This window comes from Lepus europaeus, chromosome 8, assembly GCF_033115175.1.
Source record: "Lepus europaeus isolate LE1 chromosome 8, mLepTim1.pri, whole genome shotgun sequence".
NCBI classification, from domain to species: domain Eukaryota; kingdom Metazoa; phylum Chordata; class Mammalia; order Lagomorpha; family Leporidae; genus Lepus; species Lepus europaeus.
In genome coordinates this window covers 92,014,568-92,037,552 of record NC_084834.1, presented here as the reverse complement: position 1 = coordinate 92,037,552, position 22,985 = coordinate 92,014,568, and the positions used below count along the sequence as shown (strand labels likewise).

At 37.4% G+C, this 22,985-nt stretch overlaps 1 protein-coding gene across 7 annotated transcripts in view; it reads left to right on the top strand.

Moving 5' to 3' along the window:
- The window catches only part of WDFY3 (WD repeat and FYVE domain containing 3), a 309,773-nt gene that overhangs the window by 150,247 nt on the left and 136,541 nt on the right, over positions 1-22,985 (top strand). For all 7 annotated transcript variants that reach the window (XM_062198528.1, XM_062198527.1, XM_062198530.1 and 4 more), the window contains 6 exons: positions 1,018-1,210; positions 2,915-3,101; positions 5,273-5,439; positions 13,446-13,913; positions 14,500-14,601; positions 18,466-18,659. In XM_062198528.1, coding sequence (XP_062054512.1) covers positions 1,018-1,210; positions 2,915-3,101; positions 5,273-5,439; positions 13,446-13,913; positions 14,500-14,601; positions 18,466-18,659 — 1,311 coding nt within the window. The remainder of the gene's footprint in view (positions 1-1,017; positions 1,211-2,914; positions 3,102-5,272; positions 5,440-13,445; positions 13,914-14,499; positions 14,602-18,465; positions 18,660-22,985) is intronic.

Sequence of the window (22,985 nt, the reverse complement as noted above, 5' to 3'; positions counted from 1 at the left end):
AAGATACACATCTGACACATGTTTATGGACGTTCAGTATCCAAAAGTTTTATCAATCATTTCGGTGACAGAGTGCTACTGTTTACTAATTATTTAAATATTTTACTATTTTTCTGAAGTCTTAATCCATTCTTCCCTCCCTCCCTCCTCTTTCTTTCTTTCTCTCTCTCTTCCTCTCTCTCTCTCTGTATTTGACAGCTGTGAATTGGAAGGCTTTTGTCTTTAAACAAATTTTTACACTGATGTGAAAAGAAAAGGAAAGATTAGCCTTTCCAGACAAAATGTGATTATCTCAAGTGCCTCTTTGCAGTCTAGCAGTTTTCCCACTGCTGTTGAAATACCCAGAATCATGAAGCACTCTTCTTTCAAGAGGATAACATGATTTCATAAATTATAGTTGTCTCAGCCATACTTTATGTTTAAAAATATTTAGATGAGCAAATTTCACAGAGAAAAGTTTGCTTTTTCTGACGCTACACTGGAAATAGAAGGGTGCATTAAAGTGCTGGAGTCTTGCTGAATTGCCTATGCTACAGGCTCTCATTGCTGTGGGTACATGTGTAATGTGTAGTTTGCAGATCATAGTTTAAGGAATAAGTTCTCATTCCAGAGTTTAACAAGTTTTGAGTCTTTTTTGAAAGCCAGACTTTAGAAGGTTTTTGAATTGAATTAGAAAAATGAAATGTTGATCTTAAAAGATAAATACTGTTGTATCCTGTTTTCAAGCCAAAGCATACAAAGATGCCATGTTGAAAAGAGGATCATAAATGGTTTAGAAAAATTGAGCTGATATAAACAATGCTGGTTTACTATATTAACATTATACACTTCTAAATTGTAGATGACTTTCTTAATGTTGCTTAAGTTAGAGTATTAATAATTGAGATTTCAGTGACATTGCCCAATATTCACTCTGAACTTTTTAATAATATTCAGCTCTATTCATTTTCTTGCTGTTCCATTTTTTTCAACCATTTATTTATTTACTTACTTATTTACCCTCTTGTTTTGATTTTAGATATTAGTGAAACTCTGCAGTTTTGTTTCTCCCGCGGAGGAGCTGGCTCAGAAAGATGATCTCCAGCTTTTATTCAGTGCAATAACCTCCTGGTGCCCTCCCTATAACCTGCCTTGGAGGAAGAGTGCCGGAGAAGTCCTGATGACTATATCCCGTCATGGTCTTAGTGTCAATGTAGTGAAGTATATTCATGGTGAGTAGCTCTTCATATGTTCATTTGAAGTGTTCTGAATTTCTTCTGCTTCTCTCTTCTTCAGTTGATGGCAGTATTATTTTTCTCTCTCAACTTTTGACAAATTGTCCTTAAAATTAAAAAATGAATTTGCAGTGAAGAAAGCAAAATATTTTTTTATTTGTGTTGTGTGGAGAAATCCCAATATAAGGAATTCCTGTAAGTTTCAAATGATGGGTGGCCACAGGCATTAACATAATTTCTTTACTTAGTATATACTGAATTGATCTTCTGTATATAAAGATAATTAAAAATGAAAAAAAAAACACCCTGGTGTTAAATTAGAAATTGCATAGAAAATTAATTAATTTTTAAAAAATATCATGTAGGATCTCTGTCTTTAATGTGCTGTACACTGTTATTTAATGCTATAACTAGTACTCCAACAGTATTTTTCACTTTGTGTTGCTATGTGGGGGTAAACTGTTGAAATCTTTGCTTAATATATACTGAACTGATCTTCTGTATATAAAGAGAATTGAAAATGAATCTTGATGTGAATGGAAGGGGAGAGCGAGCGGGAAAGGGGAGGGTTGCGGGTGGGAGGGAAGTTATGAGGGGGGAAAGCCATTGTAATCCATAAGCTGTACTTTGGAAATTTATATTCATTAAATAAAAGTTAAAAAAAAACAATTTCATAAATGTCTAAATGTTCAATCATAGTATAATGTAAGTTATAGGAATGTAGCCTTTTCATCTTTTAGTGAAAATAAGAGAAGTTTTTTCAAATACTATCATTGTCAATCCTTCTGAAGATATTTCATAAATAGGCAGATTATGGTCTGTGCAGTGCAGAATAAATGGAAACAGATGGATTCTTTATGTGAAGGAGAAATTATATTTAAGTCATATATAATATTTAGCTCTCATTTGAAGTGCATGTGTGGAAGACAATACCTTAGTATCTCAAGTCGTATACTTATTAATACATATGTTCGTATGTTATTGCCCTGAAATACTTTTAAAAATAATTGAAATAACTATGTGTTCATTTATAATTATGAATGATATGAAACCTAGTATCTAATACATGAATCAATTTCTTTCCTTCTATTCCCATGCTAAAGCTTCTTAACTTTTGTTATATGACATTGGGTTTCTTTAATAAATTTCACTAAAGAGGAAAGAAAAATCTTTTTTGAAATAACACAAATCCTCAAAGTTGGTAATTGGGTGTAACTGTTTTAAGCTAGTAATACATATTAGAAACAAAATGTAAAAATTTTTATTTCCAGAAATATTTCTGTATTTGATTCTAACTTGTACTTTAAATTAGTTGTTAGATTTTTCTTCCTAAAATTAAAATTTTTTATTTTTTCATCTTGTGAAATAAAAAAATAAAATAAAAAGAATAAAAATACCACTTAGTATTGACTGATCATTTTGTTTAATAAAACGTCAAAATATAATAGAAAACCTCTAATTAAAAAACCAACTGTTGTTCAACATGTTTCTGTATTATCTTTTGTTTACTGCTTTGTGGCAGGACTTCCCCAGTGACTCTGAGTCTTATGTTTATTTTTGGAGTGTGTAACATTTATTTCATAGTATTTTATAGGTACATTAAAATTCAGTGGTTCACTAAGCAACAGGTAAAAATGAAGATCATTTTCTTAAGTGGTTGACGTAAATAACACATGTCCATTTAATTCTTTATTCCTTCAGAAAAAGAATGTTTATCTACATGTGTTCAGAACATGCAGCAGTCAGATGACCTGTCTCCCCTGGAAATTGTTGAAATGTTTGCTGGACTTTCTTGTTTCCTCAAAGATTCCAGTGATGTTTCCCAAACACTCTTGGATGATTTTCGGATATGGCAAGGATATAATTTTCTTTGTGATCTCTTACTTAGGTAAAACCCTACAACTTAAGAATGCATTTTAAATTTGCAGTCAGTTTTCTGTTGTTTTTTTTTTTCTCCCCAAATCAAAGGAAGCAATGTGATTTGGGGATATAGGAAAAAGAAATCATTGGAGCACTTACTTAATATTTACCTGAGTATCCTCTTTATTCCCTTCTTTTTATCTCCGTTCTGCTAGCACAGTAGAAAAGTGAATTTAGAGCTAACTGGTGAATACATGTGGAGTTAGAGATGAAGAATAAATCTGCTTTTTTTTTTTTAGAAACAGAAGAGTTCAGATTAATCCATTAACATCTCTCTAATGTATAAACTCTTCTAGCTTAATTATATTTTTGTTATCCTTTTTTATAGTACTTCTAGTGTTTTTATTAAGGTAATTAATAACAAATAACTACATAGATTGAAAAAATGTCTATTTGAAAGAAATTAGTCATTCCAACACATTTCACTAATACCCATTTCCATTCCAAATGGTGCATGTGTGTGGTTAGAAAGTAGCTGGTTACAAATTTAAAGAAGAAGAAATATTCATTCCCTACCAGTTGCTCCTAGGCTGTTAGTGATTTTTAAATCATTTTATATATTGTGAGATAGTACTATTTTAATAAACTTTTTTCTTTTTTTTTTGACAGGCAGAGTGGATAGTGAGAGAGAGAGACAGAGAGAAAGGTCTTTCTTTTTGCTGTTGGTTCACCCTCCAATGGCTACTGCGGCTGGCGCATCTCGCTGATCCGAAGCCAGGAGCCAGGTGCTTCTCCTGGTCTCCCATGCGGGTGCAGGGCCCAAGCACTTGGGCCGTCCTCCACTGCCTTCCCGGGCCATAGCAGAGAGCTGGCCTGGAAGAGGGGCAATCGGGATAGAATCCGGCGCCCCAACCGGGACTAGAACCTGGTGGCTGGCGCCACAAGGTGGAGGATTAGCCTGTTAAGCCATGGCGCCAGCTAAACTTTTTTCTAATAACAATTTAACCTAGCTGCTGTTATTATTAGGCAACTCCCAAGAATATAAATTTCCCAAATATATTCTAATTTTAAAAAGAACCACTTTGCATTACTAATGAGGTATTAATTGGTACAGTCCTTTGAGAATGCCAGTTGATAATATCTTACCCAGAGCATCGAAAATGATGGTGGTGATAACTCTTGACATAATAATTTCATTTGTGATTATTGATCCTAAAACTATAATCCCAAATGTCAGCAAAATGTTACTAATATTACTGCTCTTATATTTTGCTGGCTGTCTCACCTTCCCCTCCTCAAATGTGTGATTGGTTCTGCATTGCCATTTAAAGCCTAACTATGTAGAACTGTTATTAACATAGAAAGGCACATGGATAACATTGGTAAATGAAAGAAAATAGGTAACAAAATTGTGTTTGTGGTATGAGAATATTATAAAAACTAAACTTTTCACATGAAAAAGACAGGTTTAAAAAATATCAGATTATTAAATGTTGTCTTTGTTGTGAGGCAGAACACTGTTGTTTCCTGCTTTTGTGCTGTTTTAGTTTTAATAAAAATAATTATTTCTATTAAGGGAGAAAAAGCTATGTATCTTATTCTTTAAAAAAGATATTTGTTGCATCCCATTTTGTGTTCTTAGTAAAACCATGGTGAAAGATAATACCACAGTATCCCTAGTATTCTTTTAAAAATAATTAATATTGTTTTCTAATAATTATATCCCTAGATCTTTATTTAAATATATTGAGAGTACCTGAATTAATGAAATACAGTAAAATTCTTACAACTCTCCAAAGGAATTAATTTCTAGAATTTTTAACAGAGGAAATGTCTTAGGAAGTAATCATTAATTAGATTTTAGTTGTAAATAGTGAAACTTTATAAACATAGAGTTTTAGAGAACTTGCAAGATCATTTAACCTAATTTTTTGTTGTTAATAGAGACTGAAACAAAGATTAACAATTCGAAAATAACACTGTTGATGACAAAATCATCACTTTATGTCTGTTTTCTAACTATTGGTATGATTTGTCTTTCAAATACACAATAATGTCTTATAGTAAAATATGTAGATTTCAAAGTTATAAAAAGGAAAGAAGTAAACATTTGTTTACCGCATATAAAATTGAAAAGTACTTTATGAAATTTGAGGATACCAAAAAGAAAAACTATTTGTAAATCATATTTTTTTCTAGATTGGAACAAGCAAAAGAGGCAGAATCCAAAGATGCCTTGAAAGACCTGGTTAATCTGATCACTTCCCTAACAACATACGGTGTGAATGAACTGAAGCCAGCTGGTATTACCACAGGAGCGCCCTTTCTGTTGCCTGGCTTTGCAGTACCTCAGCCTGCAGGCAAAGGTGAGTCTTTTTGTCCATATTGAGCTATTCAGAGAACTGGAGGATGAATGAATTTGTCTGACTTTGGTTATTCTTTGTTCATGTTACTTATATAAAAGAATATATTTTTCATTTAAGTTTGTGCTACCAGGGTTTAAGTCTGGATAAGATTTTATTTATTTATTTATTTATTTACTTACTTACTTACTTATTTACTTATATTATTTGTTTGAAAGACTGAGAGAAAGAGAGACAGAGATCTTTCATCCACTGGTTCACTCCCCAAATACCCCCAGTAGCCAGGGCTGAGTCTGGCCAAAGCTAGGAGCCTGGAACTCACTGTTAGTCCATCACATGGGTGGCAGGAACTCAAGTATTTGAGCCATCACCACTGCCTCCTAGGGTGCACATTAGCAGGAAGCTGGAATTGGAAGTGGAGCCTGGCACTTCGGTATGGGATGCACATGTCCCAAGTGCTCTGTGCCAAACACCTCTCCCAAGATAAAAATTTCTTAAATAACAGTCTTTTTATAAAGATTTATTTATTTATTTATTTATTTAAGAAGTAGAGTTACAGACAGAGAGAGGGAGAGACAGAGAGAAAAGTTTCCATCGGCTGGTTCATTCCCCAACTGTCTGCAAGGGTTGGAGCTGGGCCAATCTAAAGCCAAGAGCCAGGAGCTTCTTCTGGGTCTCCAATTCTGGTGCAGGGGCCCAAGCACTTAGGCCATCTTCCACTACTTTCCTAGGCAATAGCAGGGAGCCAGATCGGAAGAAGGGCAGCCAGGATACGAACCAGTGTCCATATAGGATGCAGGCGCCTCAGGCAGAGGCTTAGCCTACTATGCCACAACGCCAGCCTCCTTGAATAACAGTCTTTAGTCTAGCAGATCAAATACTTAAAAATAATATTGTAAAAATATCATAGAATCACATAATGAAATTTTATTATAGTATTGCATTTTAACATTCAACTAATTTAGTTTCCAAATGTGCTTTTGAATGTTGACAATTCATGCATTTCTACTTGAAGTAGATGGAACCTGATTCACACAGTGATCTTTGCATATGTTAGATATATATAGAGAACATGCGGCATAAACACTTACATTTTATTTAAAACCAAGTAAACCAAAGTAGAAAGAAATTACATTCCTGATTTAAGTCAGAGAATACATTTTTGTAGTTTAGATTTAGATTCTCATCTAGTGCTGTCTTACTAAAAAAATTAAGGAAAAAAAACCTTATTCTATAGTTGGGAACATTTAATTACATAAGAATGGAAACTAGTTTTATTGTTTAGTTACTTTTTTATTTTCAAGTTTCTTGTGTGGTTCAATTTTGAAACTATTATCTAAATTTCAAACATATACAAAAGTAAACAGACTCACATAATGAACACTTGCTTACCCATTGATAGATTGTGTTTATTTAATTTTTTAAAATGTACAATAATGATTCTGAAAGAATTTGAGCCTGGAGGCCTCCAATATTTCCCTTCATGTGATTGTGAATGAAATACCTTGATTATAGGTTATATAGAAACTTTTAAGTGAGTCTGTGAAGTGAGTGTTGTAGAAATCCACACATTTTCCCAAGCAGTTCAGGGTTTTATTTTATTTAACATTAACAACAACAAAAACATAGGAAAAGAATCTAATTTATAGCCTCACTTGAAGATTTTTATGGTTCACTTTTTCTACAAGTTAATATTAAAAATAGTTCAGCAATGTGCTTCTTATATGATATTTTTTGCTTAATTTGGTTAGTCTGATTTTGATTGTGTAATTTTGTAATAAGAGAATTTTTTTAAGTTTTTATTTAATGAATGCAGTTTTTCATGTATACGACTTTAGGAATATAGTGGTTCTTTCCCCCATAGCTACCCATCCCCCAAATCCCATCCCACCTCCTTCTCCCTCTCTCATCTCCTTCTCCCTCTCCCATCTCCTTCTTCATTATAGTTCATTTTTAGTTTGATTTTATATACAGAGGACCAACTCCATGTTAAGCATAGATTCCAACAGTTTGCACCCACACATACACAACATAGTACAGTTCGGGAACAAAATTTGCAGTCGATTCTCATAGTACGACTCATTAGAGACGGAGGTTCTATATGGGGAGTAAGTGTACAGTTACTTTTGTTGTTCCTTTAACAATTAACACTCTTATTTATGATGTCAGTGATCACCTGAGGCTCTTGCCATGGACTGCCAAGGCTATGGAAGCCTTTTGTGACCATAGACTCCATTGTATTTGGACACAGCCATAGCAAAGTGGATGTTTTCTCCTCCCTTCAAAGAAGAGTATATCCTTCTTTGATGACTCTTTCTTTCCACTAAGGTCTCACAGAGATCCTCTGTATAGGATAATTTTTTGCTGCAGAGTCTTTTCTTCCCATGCCTGAAAAGCTCTCACAGACCTTTCAGCCAGACCAGGAAGCCTTAAGGGTTGATTCTGAGGTCAGAGTGTTATTTACAGCGAATGTCATTCTAGGAGTCTGCTGTGTGGACTGCTTCCCATATTGGACATTCCCTCCTTTTTGTCTTTTAAAAAGATTTATTTATTTTACTTGGAAGTCACAGTTACACAGAGAGAGGATAGGCAGGGAGAGAGAAAGATCTTCCATCCTCTGGTTCACTCCCCAGATGGCCGCAATGGCCGGAGCTGCACCAATCCGAAGCCAGGAGCCGGGAGCCTCTTCCGGGTCTTTCACACGAGTGCAGGGGCCCAAGGACTTGAGCCCTCTTCTACTGCTTTCCCAGGCCATAGCAGAGAGCTGGGTCAGAAGAGGAGCAGCCAGGGCTCAAACCAGCGCCTATGGGATGCCAGCACCACAGGCAGTGGCATTACCCGCTACGCCACAGCGCTGGCTCGGACTGCCCTTCCTTTTTAATTCTGTTATTATTACCAAGCACTTGATGTTATTTATGATCACTTTTATACTTAAACTTATCTATATGTTGACTTTAACATTTAATATGATCATTTTAATAGTTAAATTGGCATTTATACTCTGATTTCTATGGGTTTGGAGTCCCATGACAAGTTCTTAGGCTATACCCTTCGAAGTAAGTCTGTAGGACTGTATGCAGAACTATACTGCTTTACAGTTATAGACTACCTCCTCCATCTCTTATTCCCCCTCTTATTTTAACTGGGATCTATTTCCAGTTGACTTAAAGTACTTATGATTAACTCTATGTTACATAAAGAATTTAGCATATAGTATGAAGAAGAGAAATGAAAAAAGAAAGAAAATAGAAAAAAAAAAAACAAAGCAAAGCAAAAAGGATATACAAAATAAAAAGTAACAATGATAAACTGTCCCTCGACAGTCAGGTCAAGGACTATTCAAGTCATTGATTCTAAAAGTATCAGTTTTGCTTCTATAGCTTTTATTTTAGGCATGCTATTAATTCTCCCAAATCAGGGAGAACATATGGTATTTGTCTCTTTTGGACTGGGTTATTTCACTAAGTATGAGGTTTTCCAGCTTGCTCCATTTTGTTGCAAATGACCAGATTTCATTCTTTTTTGCTGCCATGTAATATTCCATAATATACATATCCCACAATTTCTTTATCCAGTCTTCAGTTGATGGGCATTTAGGTTGCTTCCATGTCTTAGCTATTGTGAATTGAGCTGCTAAGAACATGGAGGTGCAGATAGCTCTTTTGTTTAACGATTTCATTTCCCTTGGGTAAATTCCCAGGAGTGGGATTGCTGGGTCATATGGTAGATCTATTTTCAGATTTTTTAGTATCTCCATACTGTTTTCCATAGTGGCTTTTCCAGTTTACATTCCCACCAACAGTGGGTTAGGGTGCCCTTTTCCCCACATCCTCTCCAGCATTTGTTGTTTGTTGATTTCTGTATGTAAGCCACTCTAACTGGGGTAAGGTGAAACCTCATTGTGGTTTTGATTTGCAGTAATAAGAGAATTAATGAAGCAAATTTAATCTCCTGTGTGTGTCATGGCCTGGTTTTTGTCTCATCTGTAACAGGGATAATAAGTATAAAAGCCAAGACCTCTTGGAGTTACTATGAGAATCCAGTGATTTAATGTCTATGAAAGTAAGGTTAAGTAGCAAGATGTTTTCTCAAGAATAAAAATTCATGTCTTCAGGTTAAGCTGCTGCCTGCAATGCTGGGTGTCAGCAACAAACCTGGCTGCTCCACTTCCAAATCAGCTCCATGCTAATGCGCCTGGGAAAGCAGTGGAGTATGTCAAAAAAGTGTGTGGGCCCCCACACCCACATGAGAGCCCTGGAAGAAGCTCTGGGCTCCTGGCTTTGGCCTGGCCCAGCCCCAGCTGTTGTGGCCATTTGGGAAGTGAACCGGTGGATGGAAGAACTCTCCCATCTTCTCTCTTCTTCTCTCTCTATGCAACTCTGTCTTTCAAGCAGAAAAAAAAATTTTTTTAAATAAAAACAGTTATTGAAAAAAATTCATGTGCTTGTGAATGACCTATCTTTTCTGAACATCAGTTTTTTTCCCCAGAAGAATCAGTGCAATATCTATAAATGAATAAAGTCAAGATGCATTATTTTGAGTTTCCTGTGTAACTCAAAATTATGTATTTCCCATGGCCTACTCTGTAGTGGTATTGCAAAAACCAAAGGAGGGGTGAAGACACTTTAAAACACACACAAACACAGAGAGAGAGAGAGAGAGAGAGAGAGAGAGAGAAATCTTCCATTCTCTGGTTCATATCCCACATGACTACAATAATAGCGGATGGGTCAGGGCCAAATCCAAGAGCCAGGAGCTTCTTCCAGATCTCTCACATGAATGTAGGGGTCTAAGCACCTGGACCATCCTCCATTGCTTCCCCAGGTGCATTAGCAGGAAGCTAGATAATAAGTGGAGCAGCAGGCATAGAACCTGTACCCATATGGGATGCTGGTGTTGCAGGTGATGCCACAGTACTGGTCCCAGGTAACACTACAATGCTGGTCCCAGGTGAACATGTGTTTCACTTCTTTTGGGTAAATAGTGAGTGGCAGAATTGCTGGGTAAATGTTTGTTTAACTTTATGAGAAAAAGCCAGACTGTTTTCCGAACTGGCTGTCCAGTTTTGCATTCATATCAGCAGTTCATGAACGTTCCAATTGTTTGATATCCTCACAACACTTTGTACTGTTAGACATTTTAACTTCAGATATTTTACTGAGTGTGTAGTGGTATCTACTTGTGCTTTTTACTTTTCATTATTCTAAATGACTAATGAAGTTGGACACATTTTCATGTGCTTAGTTGCTGTCTGTTTCTCTGCTTTGTTTCAGATCTCTGTGCCCACTTTTTGATATATTTCTGTTATTAGAGTTATAAGAGTTCTTTAGATATTCTGGATAAGTCTTTTATCCCTTAATATGCACTTTGTAGGTGTGCTGTGTTCTCATAGCTCACCTTGCCCTTGCCTTTTCTCTTCTTATGGAATTTATCTTTTTAAAATTCTTTTTGGTTCTGTTGTGAAGGAAATTGTTACCTTAATTTCACTTTGGATTGTTTGATAGCACTAAATGGAAATGTAATTGACTTTTTAAAAACTTTTTTTTGAAAGGCAGTAACCTCAACAGCCAGGGCTGGGCCAGACCGGGGCAAAGCCAGGATTCAGGAGCTTCTTCCAGTTCTCTCACATGTTTGCAGGGGCCCAACACTTGAGCCCTGCTAAAGAGCATTAGCAGGGAGCTAGTTCAAAAGTGGAGCAGCTGGGACTCAAACTGGTGCCCATATGGAATGCTGGCAGCACTGTAGATGGTACTTAACTTGCTATGCCCCTGAAAGTTCTTTTAAATAGGAAATAGTCATTGGATTTTATAACAACTCATGCTGTTGGTTTTTTTTTTTTTTTAATTTCAATTATCCTGGAAACAGTTGTGTAGTTGAGCTTCATAACATAACTCTCCATAGTTTCCAAACCCACTCGAAACGAAGTAAGTTTCTAATACATTTGTTACAGAACATGCATCACTTCATAAGGAAAGACCATCCTTGTCTTTCTCTGTACTCTTCTGTGACTTCACCTTACAAGCATTTTCTCTTAACATATGAATTCAGTCAACACCAATGAAACAAAATAGCCTATAGTCCTTTTTGTGCATTTTTCTTCAAGCTAGTAACTGAAATGTCTCGCAGCCTTCAGCATGGTCTGCTTTATCAGTGCTGGATGTAAGCCTGCCTAGGAACCAGGTTCCCTGGCTTACAGAACTTAAACCTTATAGATTGTTCATTTCCGTTCCAGCTGGCCACGCACATGTGTAATTTTGTTATTATTTTCCATCTTTTTAAAAAATAGCTTATTTACTTGAAAGGCAGAGTTACAGAGAGAGATAGTCACAGTGCTGGCCCCTATTTTCATAATTCTTTTTTTTTTTAAAGATTTATTTATTTATTTGAAAGAGTTACAGAGAGAGGTAGAGCCAGAGAAAGAGAGAGGTCTTCCATCCACTGGTTCACTCCTCAAATGGCCACAATGGCCAAAGCTGAGCTGACCTGAAGCCAGGAGCCAGGAGCTTCTTCAGATCTCCCACACGGATGCAGGGGCCCAAGGACTTAGGCCATCTTCTACTGCTTTCCCATACCATAGCAGAGAGCTGGATCAGAAGTGGAGCAGCCAGGACTAGAACCGGTGACCATATGGGATGCTGGCACTTCAGGCCAGGGCTTTAACCTGCTGCGGCACAGCGCCAGCCCCAAGACAGAAGATTTTTTAAAATTTCTACATTTTTCAAAAATGTCCAATCTAGGGTTTCTGAACAACCTTTCTAACCTATTTCATGTTTTGCCTGGTTCTGGGTTTACTCTTTCTAAAATCCAGCTTACCCTGTCAATCTCTGTGTTAATTTTTTGGTCACTCTTGGCAAATGCAATATATTCCTGATAGTGGCGGACATGGCAATAATTTTTAGGAGCAGTGCCTTGTTTTCATGTACCTCAAATTTAACAGTCCATGTTAATTTACTTATAATTATTGTTATTATGCCTCCTCCCAAGAGCCATGAAAGATTTGTTTTTTCTAATTGATGTGTTTGAAAATCACAGACTTAAAAATATAACTAATTGCTAGCTATAAGTTTTTTTTAACAAGTGCTTATGTAAAGAAATTGTACTTTCTTTCTTTTTTTTTTTTTTAAAGATTTTGTATATTTATTTGAAAGGTAGAGTTACAGACAGTGAGAGAAAGAGACAGAGAGAAAGATCTTCCATCCGTTGGTTCACTCCCCAAAATGGCCACAATGGCCAGAGCTGTGCTGGTCCAAAGCCAGGAGCTGGGTGCTTCTTCCTGGTCTCCCATGTGGGTGCAGGGGCCCAAGGACTTGGGACATCTTCTACTGCTTTACCAGGCCATACCAGAGAGCTAGACTGGAAGAGGAGCAACCAGGACTAGAACCGGTGCCCATATGGGATGCTGGTGCCGCAGGTGGAGGATTAACTTACTGCGTGATGGCACTGGCCCCAGAAATTGCACTTTCAATCTTGAAAGCAAAACAGATATCCTAATTAAAATATATGAAAACTATAATTGTAAAAGGAAACTTGAGACCAAAATTTTTCCCCTCCTAATTTCCTGCTTTTCATTTCTGCTACTTTCAGGCCTGTTAATGTCTTTTCAAATTGAACAGTAACTGCCTTTCTAGTCAAGGTCAACCTTACAGAATATAAAATGCAATGCTATTATGTTTCCAAACTCTAAACTCTGAAGCTTGAGTAATAATAATAATAATAATAATAATAATAATAATAATATAATTTTAATAATAATATAAGAATAATTTTATTCTCCCTAAAACAACCTAATTTTTCAACATTCTTGAGTTGGAATATTCATAATGATGCTTTAAAAGTTTAATGAATGTTACTTTCACTTTTGAAAAATTAGGACATTTTATAGAAACAGGACATGTTTTTAGTAAATAGTTTGGTAAATGTTATAATTCATGATGTCCTTAGCCAGTCTATGTTGCCATGATTAAAATATCACATAGTACCTTCTTTTGTGTTCTTGTTTTCTATTCTAGGTCACAGTGTGAGGAATATCCAGGCCTTTGCAGTTCTTCAGAATGCATTCTTAAAAGCAAAAACCAACTTCCTTGCCCAAATCATCCTTGATGCCATCACCAATATTTACATGGCTGACAATGCCAATTATTTCATCCTAGAGTCACAGCATACGCTGTCACAGTTTGCAGAGAAGATTTCTAAACTCCCAGAAGTGCAAAGCAAATACTTCGAGATGCTGGAGTTTGTCGTTTTTAGCTTAAATTATATCCCTTGTAAAGAACTTATTAGCGTTAGTATCCTCTTAAAGTCTAGCTCTTCTTACCACTGTAGCATTATTGCAATGAAAACCCTTCTTAAGTTTACAAGACATGACTACATATTTAAAGATGTGTTCAGGGAGGTGGGCCTTCTGGAGGTCATGGTAAACCTTTTACATAAATACGCTGCCCTCTTGAAGGATCCAACTCAGGCACTAAGTGAACAAGGTAAAGCATTTTCCATCACTTTATTTCTCTTTGGAGAAGGGGTTCAGGAAGGCTGTTTGTGTTTGTTGTGCTTTTCATGTGGTTATCACTTTCAGTGACTTCCTAATGTGTATCATTGTGACATCCCAGTGAATATTCCCTGTAGTTAACTTGTTCATTCGCTCCCTGAGAGGAAGTTAGGAAAGGGAGCCTAAAATTCTGTCATGGTAGTAGAAAAGAATTTAAAGTAAGATAAACTCTGAAGGAAAACATTTGTGATCCACATGACTCGTGTGTACTGCTTTCTACTTCTAAGGGGAATTTAAAAAAAATGATTACTAAATCATTAATTATATTGTTAAATATAAGTAAACATAATTTTTTTATCAATTATAGAGGACAAATTCAAAGATATATCAGAAAGTTCAGAGAAAAGTAAAATTAAAATATAAGGTTGTTTTGATTCAAACTAATTTTTTGAAATGCATGTATTTTCAATATTATATTAATAGTTAGTAGTGAAAGAGAATATTAAAGAAATTAAAATGGATCAAGAAGAAATGAGCAAATCATCTTTGTGATTTTGGCCTTTGAACTTTTTTCATAGGAGATTCAAGAAATAATAGTTTAATTGAAGACCAAAAACACCTGGCTTTGCTGGTTATGGAGACTCTGACAGTGCTTCTTCAAGGATCAAACACTAATGCAGGTGACAAGAAGAGCAACAACCAAATGCTTTGGGAGGAAGTTATATCTGGTTAACATTTTCTCTAGTGATTCTTGCTTCTGAAACACTCCTATCACGTAGAGAAAGAGCTTTTGATTAAATGATGGAACACCCAAACTTCCAAAAGTACAACACTTTTGATTTTTGGAAATGTAGTAATGACAAAATATATAACATTCTTGCTATTTCAAAAAAATTTTAACTTTTCACAGTATACCCTGTGTTTAAAGTATTCTTTTTCTATTTTTAAGTTAAAATCTTATTCAAATAATTTGCTCATTTACAAGTTTTCTAAAAAATTTGCTTTATCTGGTAAAAATTCTACTTTATAGTCAAACAAGTTAGATTATAATAATGTTACAACCTTAAGAGAATATTGAAAATTGATTGTGTAATAAAACTTATTTTCTCCCAGGTAAATTAGATTTATTATTAATTATTTTATCATACCTTTGGTCTCAATTTCTGTTCAGTGCTTTTCTACTTGCCATTAACAGATAGTCCAGCTGTATTTATAAAATGTCACTCTTGCCTTACAAAAAGATTTCTTGAAATTTTAATCATCGTCAAAAAACTCTTAGGCAGCACGGTCATTACAACTTGAAAGGACTAGAGAGTTGGGCAGGGAGAGGAATTCTAATGAATAGGTTACTTGTCTTGACTGTTGAGAAACAGTTTTTTTTTTTTTTTAAATACTATTTGTTGAACTCTTTACTTAACATAGAGTTAATCATGTGTGTATAAAGTTAATTGAAAATAGATCTTAATAAAAAATAAAAGAAGGAGTAGGAGAGGGAGGAGGAAGAGGGGCAGGACAGTGGATGGGAGGTTGGGTGCAGTGGGAAGAATCACCATGTTCCTAAAGTTGTAATTATGAAATGTATGAGGCTTGTATCCCTAAAATAAAAAATTTCTGGGGGAAAAATATGGATCATGGAGAGTATGTAGGGCATGGTGAGAGCTTAGATTGTATTTTAAGTGTTATGGGAAGGTTTGGATGAATGAATCAAGTCCATGCACAAATGCATGACTGTTTGCCTGAATGCAGAGAAACTCAGCCTTCAACACATTTGAAATATATTAGGTGTCCCAGGCCCTATGAGCTGGGTGTTAGAGACACAAAGATCAGGTAATTCTTGCTCCAAGGAAATTACAGTCTAGTGGAAAAAGATGTAAACACATATTATATCAATAATTATTTAAGTACAGTTTTGGCAGAAGCAAAGGTATAGTTTAATTAATTTACTAGGTAATTGAAACAATGAATATGATGTATAATGCGTACTATAGTGACATTTTCTATGTCATAAAGCATAGTCTCCTATATGCACTAACTAGGTTCAATTGGCTGAGATACGCAAAAATATAATAAAGTTATACTCACAAGAATTCATTTGGCAAATTAGTTTTTGAGGACTTAATCTAGAGTTGCACTGGGAGGAACTGGAAAATTGAGGGGAGTGGAGGGCCAACACTTTGTAACCGAAAGTTGCCTCATACATTTCTAAGAGTGTCAGATGTTTTCATACAATTCTTTTTTTTTTTTTTTTTTTTTGACAGGCAGAGTGGACAGTAGAGGGAGACAGAGAGAAAGGTCTTCCTTTTTGCCGTTGGTTCACCCTCCAATGGCCTCCGCTGTAGGCGTGCTGCAGCCGGCGCAACGCGCTGTTCCTATGGCAGGAGCCAGGTGCTTCTCCTGGTCTCCCATGGGGTGCAGGGCCCAAGCACTTGGGCCATCCTCCACTGCACTCCCTGGCCACAGCAAAGAGCTGGCCTGGAAGAGGGGCAACCGGGACAGGATCGGTGCCCCGACCGGGACTAGAACCCAGTGTGCCAGCGCCGCAAGGTGGAGGATTAGCCTGTTAAGCCACAGCGCCGGCCCATACAATTCTTTTCTTTTTTTTATTTATTTATTTATTTATTTATTTATTTTTTTTATTTTTGACAGGCAGAGTGGACAGAGAGACAGAGACAGAGAGAAAGGTCTTCCTTTTTGCCGTTGGTTCACCCTCCAATGGCCGCCGCGGTAGCGCGCTGCGGCCGGCGCACTGCGCTGATCCGATGGCAGGAGCCAGGTGTTTATCCTGGTCTCCCATGGGGTGCAGGGCCCAAGGGCTTGGGCCATCCTCCACTGCACTCCCTGGCCACAGCAGAGAGCTGGCCTGGAAGAGGGGCAACCGGGACAGGATCGGTGCCCCGACCGGGACTAGAACCCGGTGTGCCGGCGCCGCTAGGCGGAGGATTAGCCTATTGAGCCGCGGCGCCGGCCTTATACAATTCTTTTCTTACCATGTTTCTTTTTCTTGTTGAGAAAGATGTGACTAGCTGTCTGACCTCAGGCACTGCAGTGTCTTGTTCCTAGTATTTAAGAGACAATAGACATTGTAATTATCTAATGGACTCTAACTGGCAAACAGGAGGCAAGTAAACCTAGCCTTCATGTAGTCAGAGGCTATCACCCAGTCCACCTCCTGAAATCTCAAGCACACTACTTACACTCAACTCTGAAGTCATGGAATTCTTACAGAGTCAGCAAAGGGAAAGCCACTAGAGTCGATGATTACTGCTGCAGCAAAACACGGGTCAGTTATTCACTCAAGAAGCGCTTATTAAGATGTAATTCAGGAGGACATTATGTTTCATGGGGCCAAAAACAAACAACAATAGTAACACTATTTGGAATGAGCTTTAATAGAGGTATATACAAGGGGTTCTGAAAGCATAAAGCATAGAAGAATTACTTGAAGGAAATACTACTTAGTAATTTAAGACAGTTGGCCCACTTTTGTTTATACTCGAGGATGGTATTTGGCATGAGAACAGTACTACTTGTGAGCAGGAGCACAGGCCATAGGGGTGTGCTACGTTGTCATAAATCCTTTTTTGTTGCTTACAGTGGCTTTGGCCACACTACTCAACTTCTGTATGGCAGATGAGGATTCAACCAACCAATCAATGTAAAGAACTTAGAGCAGTACATTGATGATTTCTGTTGTAGCATTTGTCTTTTTTTTTAAAAGCTTCATTTTATTTATTTGAAAGACGGGTTTACAGAGAGAGAGGTAGAACCAGAAAAAGACAGACAGAGAGAGAGAAAGAGAGAGAGAAAGAGAGAGGTCTTCCATCCTCTGGTTCACTCCCCAGGTGACTGCAACGGCCAGAGCTAAGCTAATCCGAAGCCAGGAGCCTCCTCTGGGTCTCGCACATGGGTGGTCCACTGCTTTCCCAGGCCATAGCAGAGAGCTGGATCGGAAGTGGAGCAGCTGGGACCCGAACCAGCACCCACATGGGATGCAGGCACCGCAGGCTGGGGTTTTGACCAGCTATGCCACAGCGCCAGCCCTGCAGCATTTGTCTTTTTCTGTTCTTGTGCTCTACCTATCTAACATAAAGGTTTAGATCCTTGTAATTTATCCCATAGTAGAATAACTTATTTCATTGCTTTCTTGCTACTATTTTGAAAGCCTTGTTCAGTTTAAATCTTAATTATTTGGGGGATGGTTCACCTGAAAGCTTTCTGCATAAGTTGATTTCAGTATTGGGTCTCTTGGTAGCTCCTTGTAAAGTTTCTGGATGTTCTAGATTTGGAGACTTTGAATAGGCTGTACCTATGAGGGCGCTAATCATCTATTATGGAAATCTAGAGAAAGTGTGCATTCAACTGTGTCTTTGCTGACATCCCACAGTACAATTCTGTATTGTAATTTAAAAGGTGAAATACTGGAGTACATTTTATTTGCATTCCTTGGAGTTTGTACCTACAAATAGAATCGAATTTTAGTTCATATGATCAGTCTCAGAATGGTTAACGTTAGCTCATGTTATGCTTTTTCTCCTGCCCTCAAGGAATTTTCCGGGAGTTTGGAGGTGCTAGGTGTGCCCATAACATAGTGAAGTACCCTCAGTGCCGGCAGCACGCCCTGATGACTATCCAGCAGTTGGTGCTCTCTCCAAATGGAGATGATGACATGGGCACTCTCCTGGGGCTGATGCATTCAGCTCCCCCCACAGAATTGCAGCTGAAGACTGACATTTTAAGGGTAAGTTTGATAAGTGTGTTTCTACTACAAAAATCTGTGGTTATTTTGCAATGATTTATATTTCAGTTGGAGACACGGAAATCTTGGAAATCCAAAATATCATGAAAAACCCCCAACTTTGTACACATTAAGGATCTGGAAAAACACAGGTCATTCATGTCTTTCAGTATTGAAAAACTTACAGCTGAGAAATCAGTATAGTAATTACATTGGGTTACAGGATTTTATCCTTTAAATTGCAAAGTACATTAGCAAAGTATAATATCTTAATGGATACCAAGTAAGTATGTTACCTATCCAATTAAAATGACTCACAGCACAAATACATCTCTGAAATAAAATGTTATAAGTGGCATTATACACACATGTGGATGTATATTTGTAGGTAATGGATCTTCTTGTAGGTAGTAAGCAATACACTAGAAGATTTTTCTGTGCTTTCATCATTTATTTTTTAAAATGCTATAGAGTAAACAACAACCTCTTTTACAGATGCGAAAAGATACATATTTAGAGTGGTCATGTAACTTGGATATGTTTTTATAACAAACCTTTTTTTTTTAAAGAATTATTTATTTATTTGAAAGTCAGAGTTACACGGAGCGAGAAGGAGAGGCAGAGACAGAGGGAGGGAGGGAGAGAGAGAGAGAGAGAGAGAGAGAGAGAGAGAGGTCTTCCACCCACTGATTCACTTCCCAATTGGCTGCAACGGCCAGAGCTGTGCCGATCCAAAGCCAGGAGTCAGGAGCTTCTTCCAGGTCTCCCATGTGGGTGCAGGAGCCCAAGGACTTGGGCCATCTTCTACTGTTTTCCCAGGTCATAGCAGAGCACTGGATTGGAAGTGGAGCAGCTGGGACTTGAACCAGCGCCCGTATAGGATGCCGGCACTGCAGGCGGCGGCTTTACCTGCTATGCCACAGTGCTAGCCCCTATAACAAACCTTTAAATATTGGAGCTAACCCCCAGATTTCAGTACCCACATTCTTTCTATGACACCATTATGTTTTACAAAGATTTACACATATATTCTCTCATATTACTATTTTCACTGATATTTCTATGTAAGACATCTTTAGAAACAATCAAATTATTTCTCTGTAATTTATTTGCAGATGAATTTATTAGTGCAAATAAGGTGTAATGGGTACATACGCATATATATGACATAGTTTGACCAAGTAGTAGAAATCAGCATAACAAGCTAACCTTTACTGACCACTTCTCATGTATCAAGTACTGTTCTGTGCATTTGTGTGCATCTACTTTTTTTTTTTTTAAAGATTTTATTTATTTATTTGAGAGGTAGAGTTACAGACAGAGAGAGGGAATGAAAGAAAGGTCTTCCATCCACCAGTTCACTCCCCAGATGATCACAATAGCCGAAACTGAGACAATCCGAAGCCCAGAGCCAGGAACTTCTTGCAGGTCTCCCATGCAGGTGCAAAGGCCGAAGCACTTGGGCCATATTCTACTGCTTTCCCAGGTCATACCAGAGAGCTGGATCAGAAGAGGAGCATCAGGGACACTATATGGGATTCTGGTGCTGCAGACAGAGGCTTAGCCCACTGTGCCACAGCTCTTAATCTGCTACCTGACTTATCCCCTATTTGTTTAAAGTCCTGACTTATCCCTTATTAGTCCGAAGCCAGGAGCCAGGAGCTTCCTCCAGGTCTCCCATGTGGATGGCAAGGGCCCAAGAACTTGAGCCTCTCCCGCTGCCCCTGAGGTGCATTAGCAGGGAGCTGGATGGGAAGCAGAGCAGCCAAGATTCAAACCAGCACCCATGTGGGATGCTGGCAGCATAGGCGGGGGCTTTACCCACAACACCATAACACCAGCCCCATAAAATAGTTTTGAGTATTGTTTTTGTTTTAAAAATTACTTAAGTAGTTGTAAAATTATAGAACTTAATTTTTAATCTGGTTGTATGTTTTACTCCTGATTCACAAAATTTTTGAAAATATGGGAAGTGGGTCTGGAGTTGTAGTATAGCAGGTAAAGCTACCATCTACTACCCAGCATCCTATCCAGGTCCCAGTTAGAGACTCAGCTGCTCCACTTGTGATCTAACTCCTTGCTAATACAGCTGTGAAAACTGTAAAATGGCCCAAGTGCTTTGGCCCCTGCATCCAAGTGCGTGATTCAGAAGACACTCCTTGTTCCTGGCGTCAACCTGGCCCAGCCCCAGCCATTGCTGCCATTTGGGGAGTGAAGCAGTGGATGGAAGATTCTCTCTGTAACTCTGCCTTTCAAATAAATAAATATATCTAAAAAAAGAAAGAAAATACAGAAATTGACTTTGAGTGCCTATGTGCGCCAGCTCTAGCATTCTATTACTTTGAGAGCATGAAATAGTGTTGGAAAGCAGTGAGAAGGATTTGGAAGCTCAATTTCAGTTTCCATTTTTGCTTCATCCAGAATTGCCTCTTGCTGCCTCCATTCAACTGACACATACCACAAACCTATGTGATAGAATTTTTAATTTGTACTACACAAACCTGAAATTCAGTAATATATTCTACTTTATAATTCTGCAGATGCACAAATTTGAATTGTATATATTACATGTAAACATAAGTTAATTCATAGCTGATGATTTTGTCTAATTAACCATTCAACATCCAGATCGCCTTGTAACTTTGGTGTTTGCTACTAATCATCACCTGCTGATTTAAACAGGAATATAAGTTGTTTGTGATATTTCAAATCTTTCAAATGCTGTGATGATGTCAGAGTGCCAGCTGATGCCCGGTGAGGAGATAGCAGGTGTACATTCCTAGGACATAACACAGTAAATTGGATCAAGGGCTCATCAGCACTGTTGTTTTCTAAAGCCTATCATAATTTTAACCAGCAATGTGATCTCGTACTTGTTGCATTAGCTCTGAGCCCAGCCATCCTCATTTATAAACTAATATTTGTCATATTTTTCCCCCTTTGTGAAGGTGGGTGATATCGATGGGCTTATCTGCCAGGCACTTTGCTAAGGACTTTACACATATTTTCTGTGAGATGTTGTCATTGTTGTTTTTCCATTTTCCAAAACATGAACTTCACAGAAAGGTGAAGTCACTGGTGTAATAAAACACTTTTTAAAGATGAAGCCAGAATTTGAACGCAAGCCCTTGCATTTCTTCTCCTGATTAAGTTATGAGATTTTTTTTTAATACTATGACTTCTTATGTTAATATGCATTAATAAGATGTGGGTACTACATTGTTATCAAACACTTAGAATGCAAATTTATTGGTTGCAAAATATACTGTGTTTTTACATTTTATTAAATATGTATAGATTGTATATTTCTTTTTCTTTAAAATAATAAAATAAGGCATTGCTGTGTACAATGAAATCGTGATTTCTGAAGCAGCATATTTCAGAAAGGTACTTCTGCATACTATTATATAACCTTTCATTCTTCAAATATCTTGTAAATGTGTGAACTATTTTGAGATGTAATGATTGGGAAGATTATAAGTTGTGCCTTAAATAATGGTAGATATCTATTGTGTTATAATTATTTTAACAGGGGGGAAGGCATTATTTTTATCTGTGGATAGATTTTTAAATTGCTCTCCAGGGCAATATAATATCATGATAAGTGTCTATGTAGGGGGCCGGCGCCGCTAATCCTCTGCCTGCGGCGCCGGCACCCCGGTTTCTAGATCCGGTTGGGGTGCTGGATTCTGTCCCGGTTGCTCCTCTTCCAGTCTGCTGTGGCCCGGGAAGGCAGTGGAGGATGGCTCGAGTGCTTGGGCCCTGCACCCGCATAGGAGACCAGGAGGAAGCACCTGGCTCCTGGTTTCCTATCGGCGCAGCGCACCGGCTGCAGCTCACCAGCTGTAGCTCACCAGCTGTAGCTCACCAGCTGTAGCTCACCAGCTGTAGCAGCCATTTGGGGAGTGAACCAACGGAAGGAAGACCTTTCTCTCTCTCTCACTGTCTAACTCTGCCTGTCCAAAAAAAAAAAAAAAAAGTGTCTATGTAGGGGAAATCTAACTTTTGCCATTACATATAGTCTTTAGCAAATTATTTAATCACATTGAACCTCAATTCCTCACCTGTAAAGTGGGGATAATAATAATAATAATAATAGCAAACAGAGGATTGTTAAGAGGATTAAATAAGCTAATACAAAAAAAAAAAAAAAACACTTAGTGTGTAGTATGGAAATTAGTGTCCAGTACACTATTAGGTGATTTTACAATGTGTTATTTTAATAATAAGCTAAGTTAAAAGTCTTACAGTTCAAGAAATAGCTACTAGTTACAACATTTTGATTTGCTTTGGTTATATTTTTTAGAATTTATAGATATCCTGGAGAAA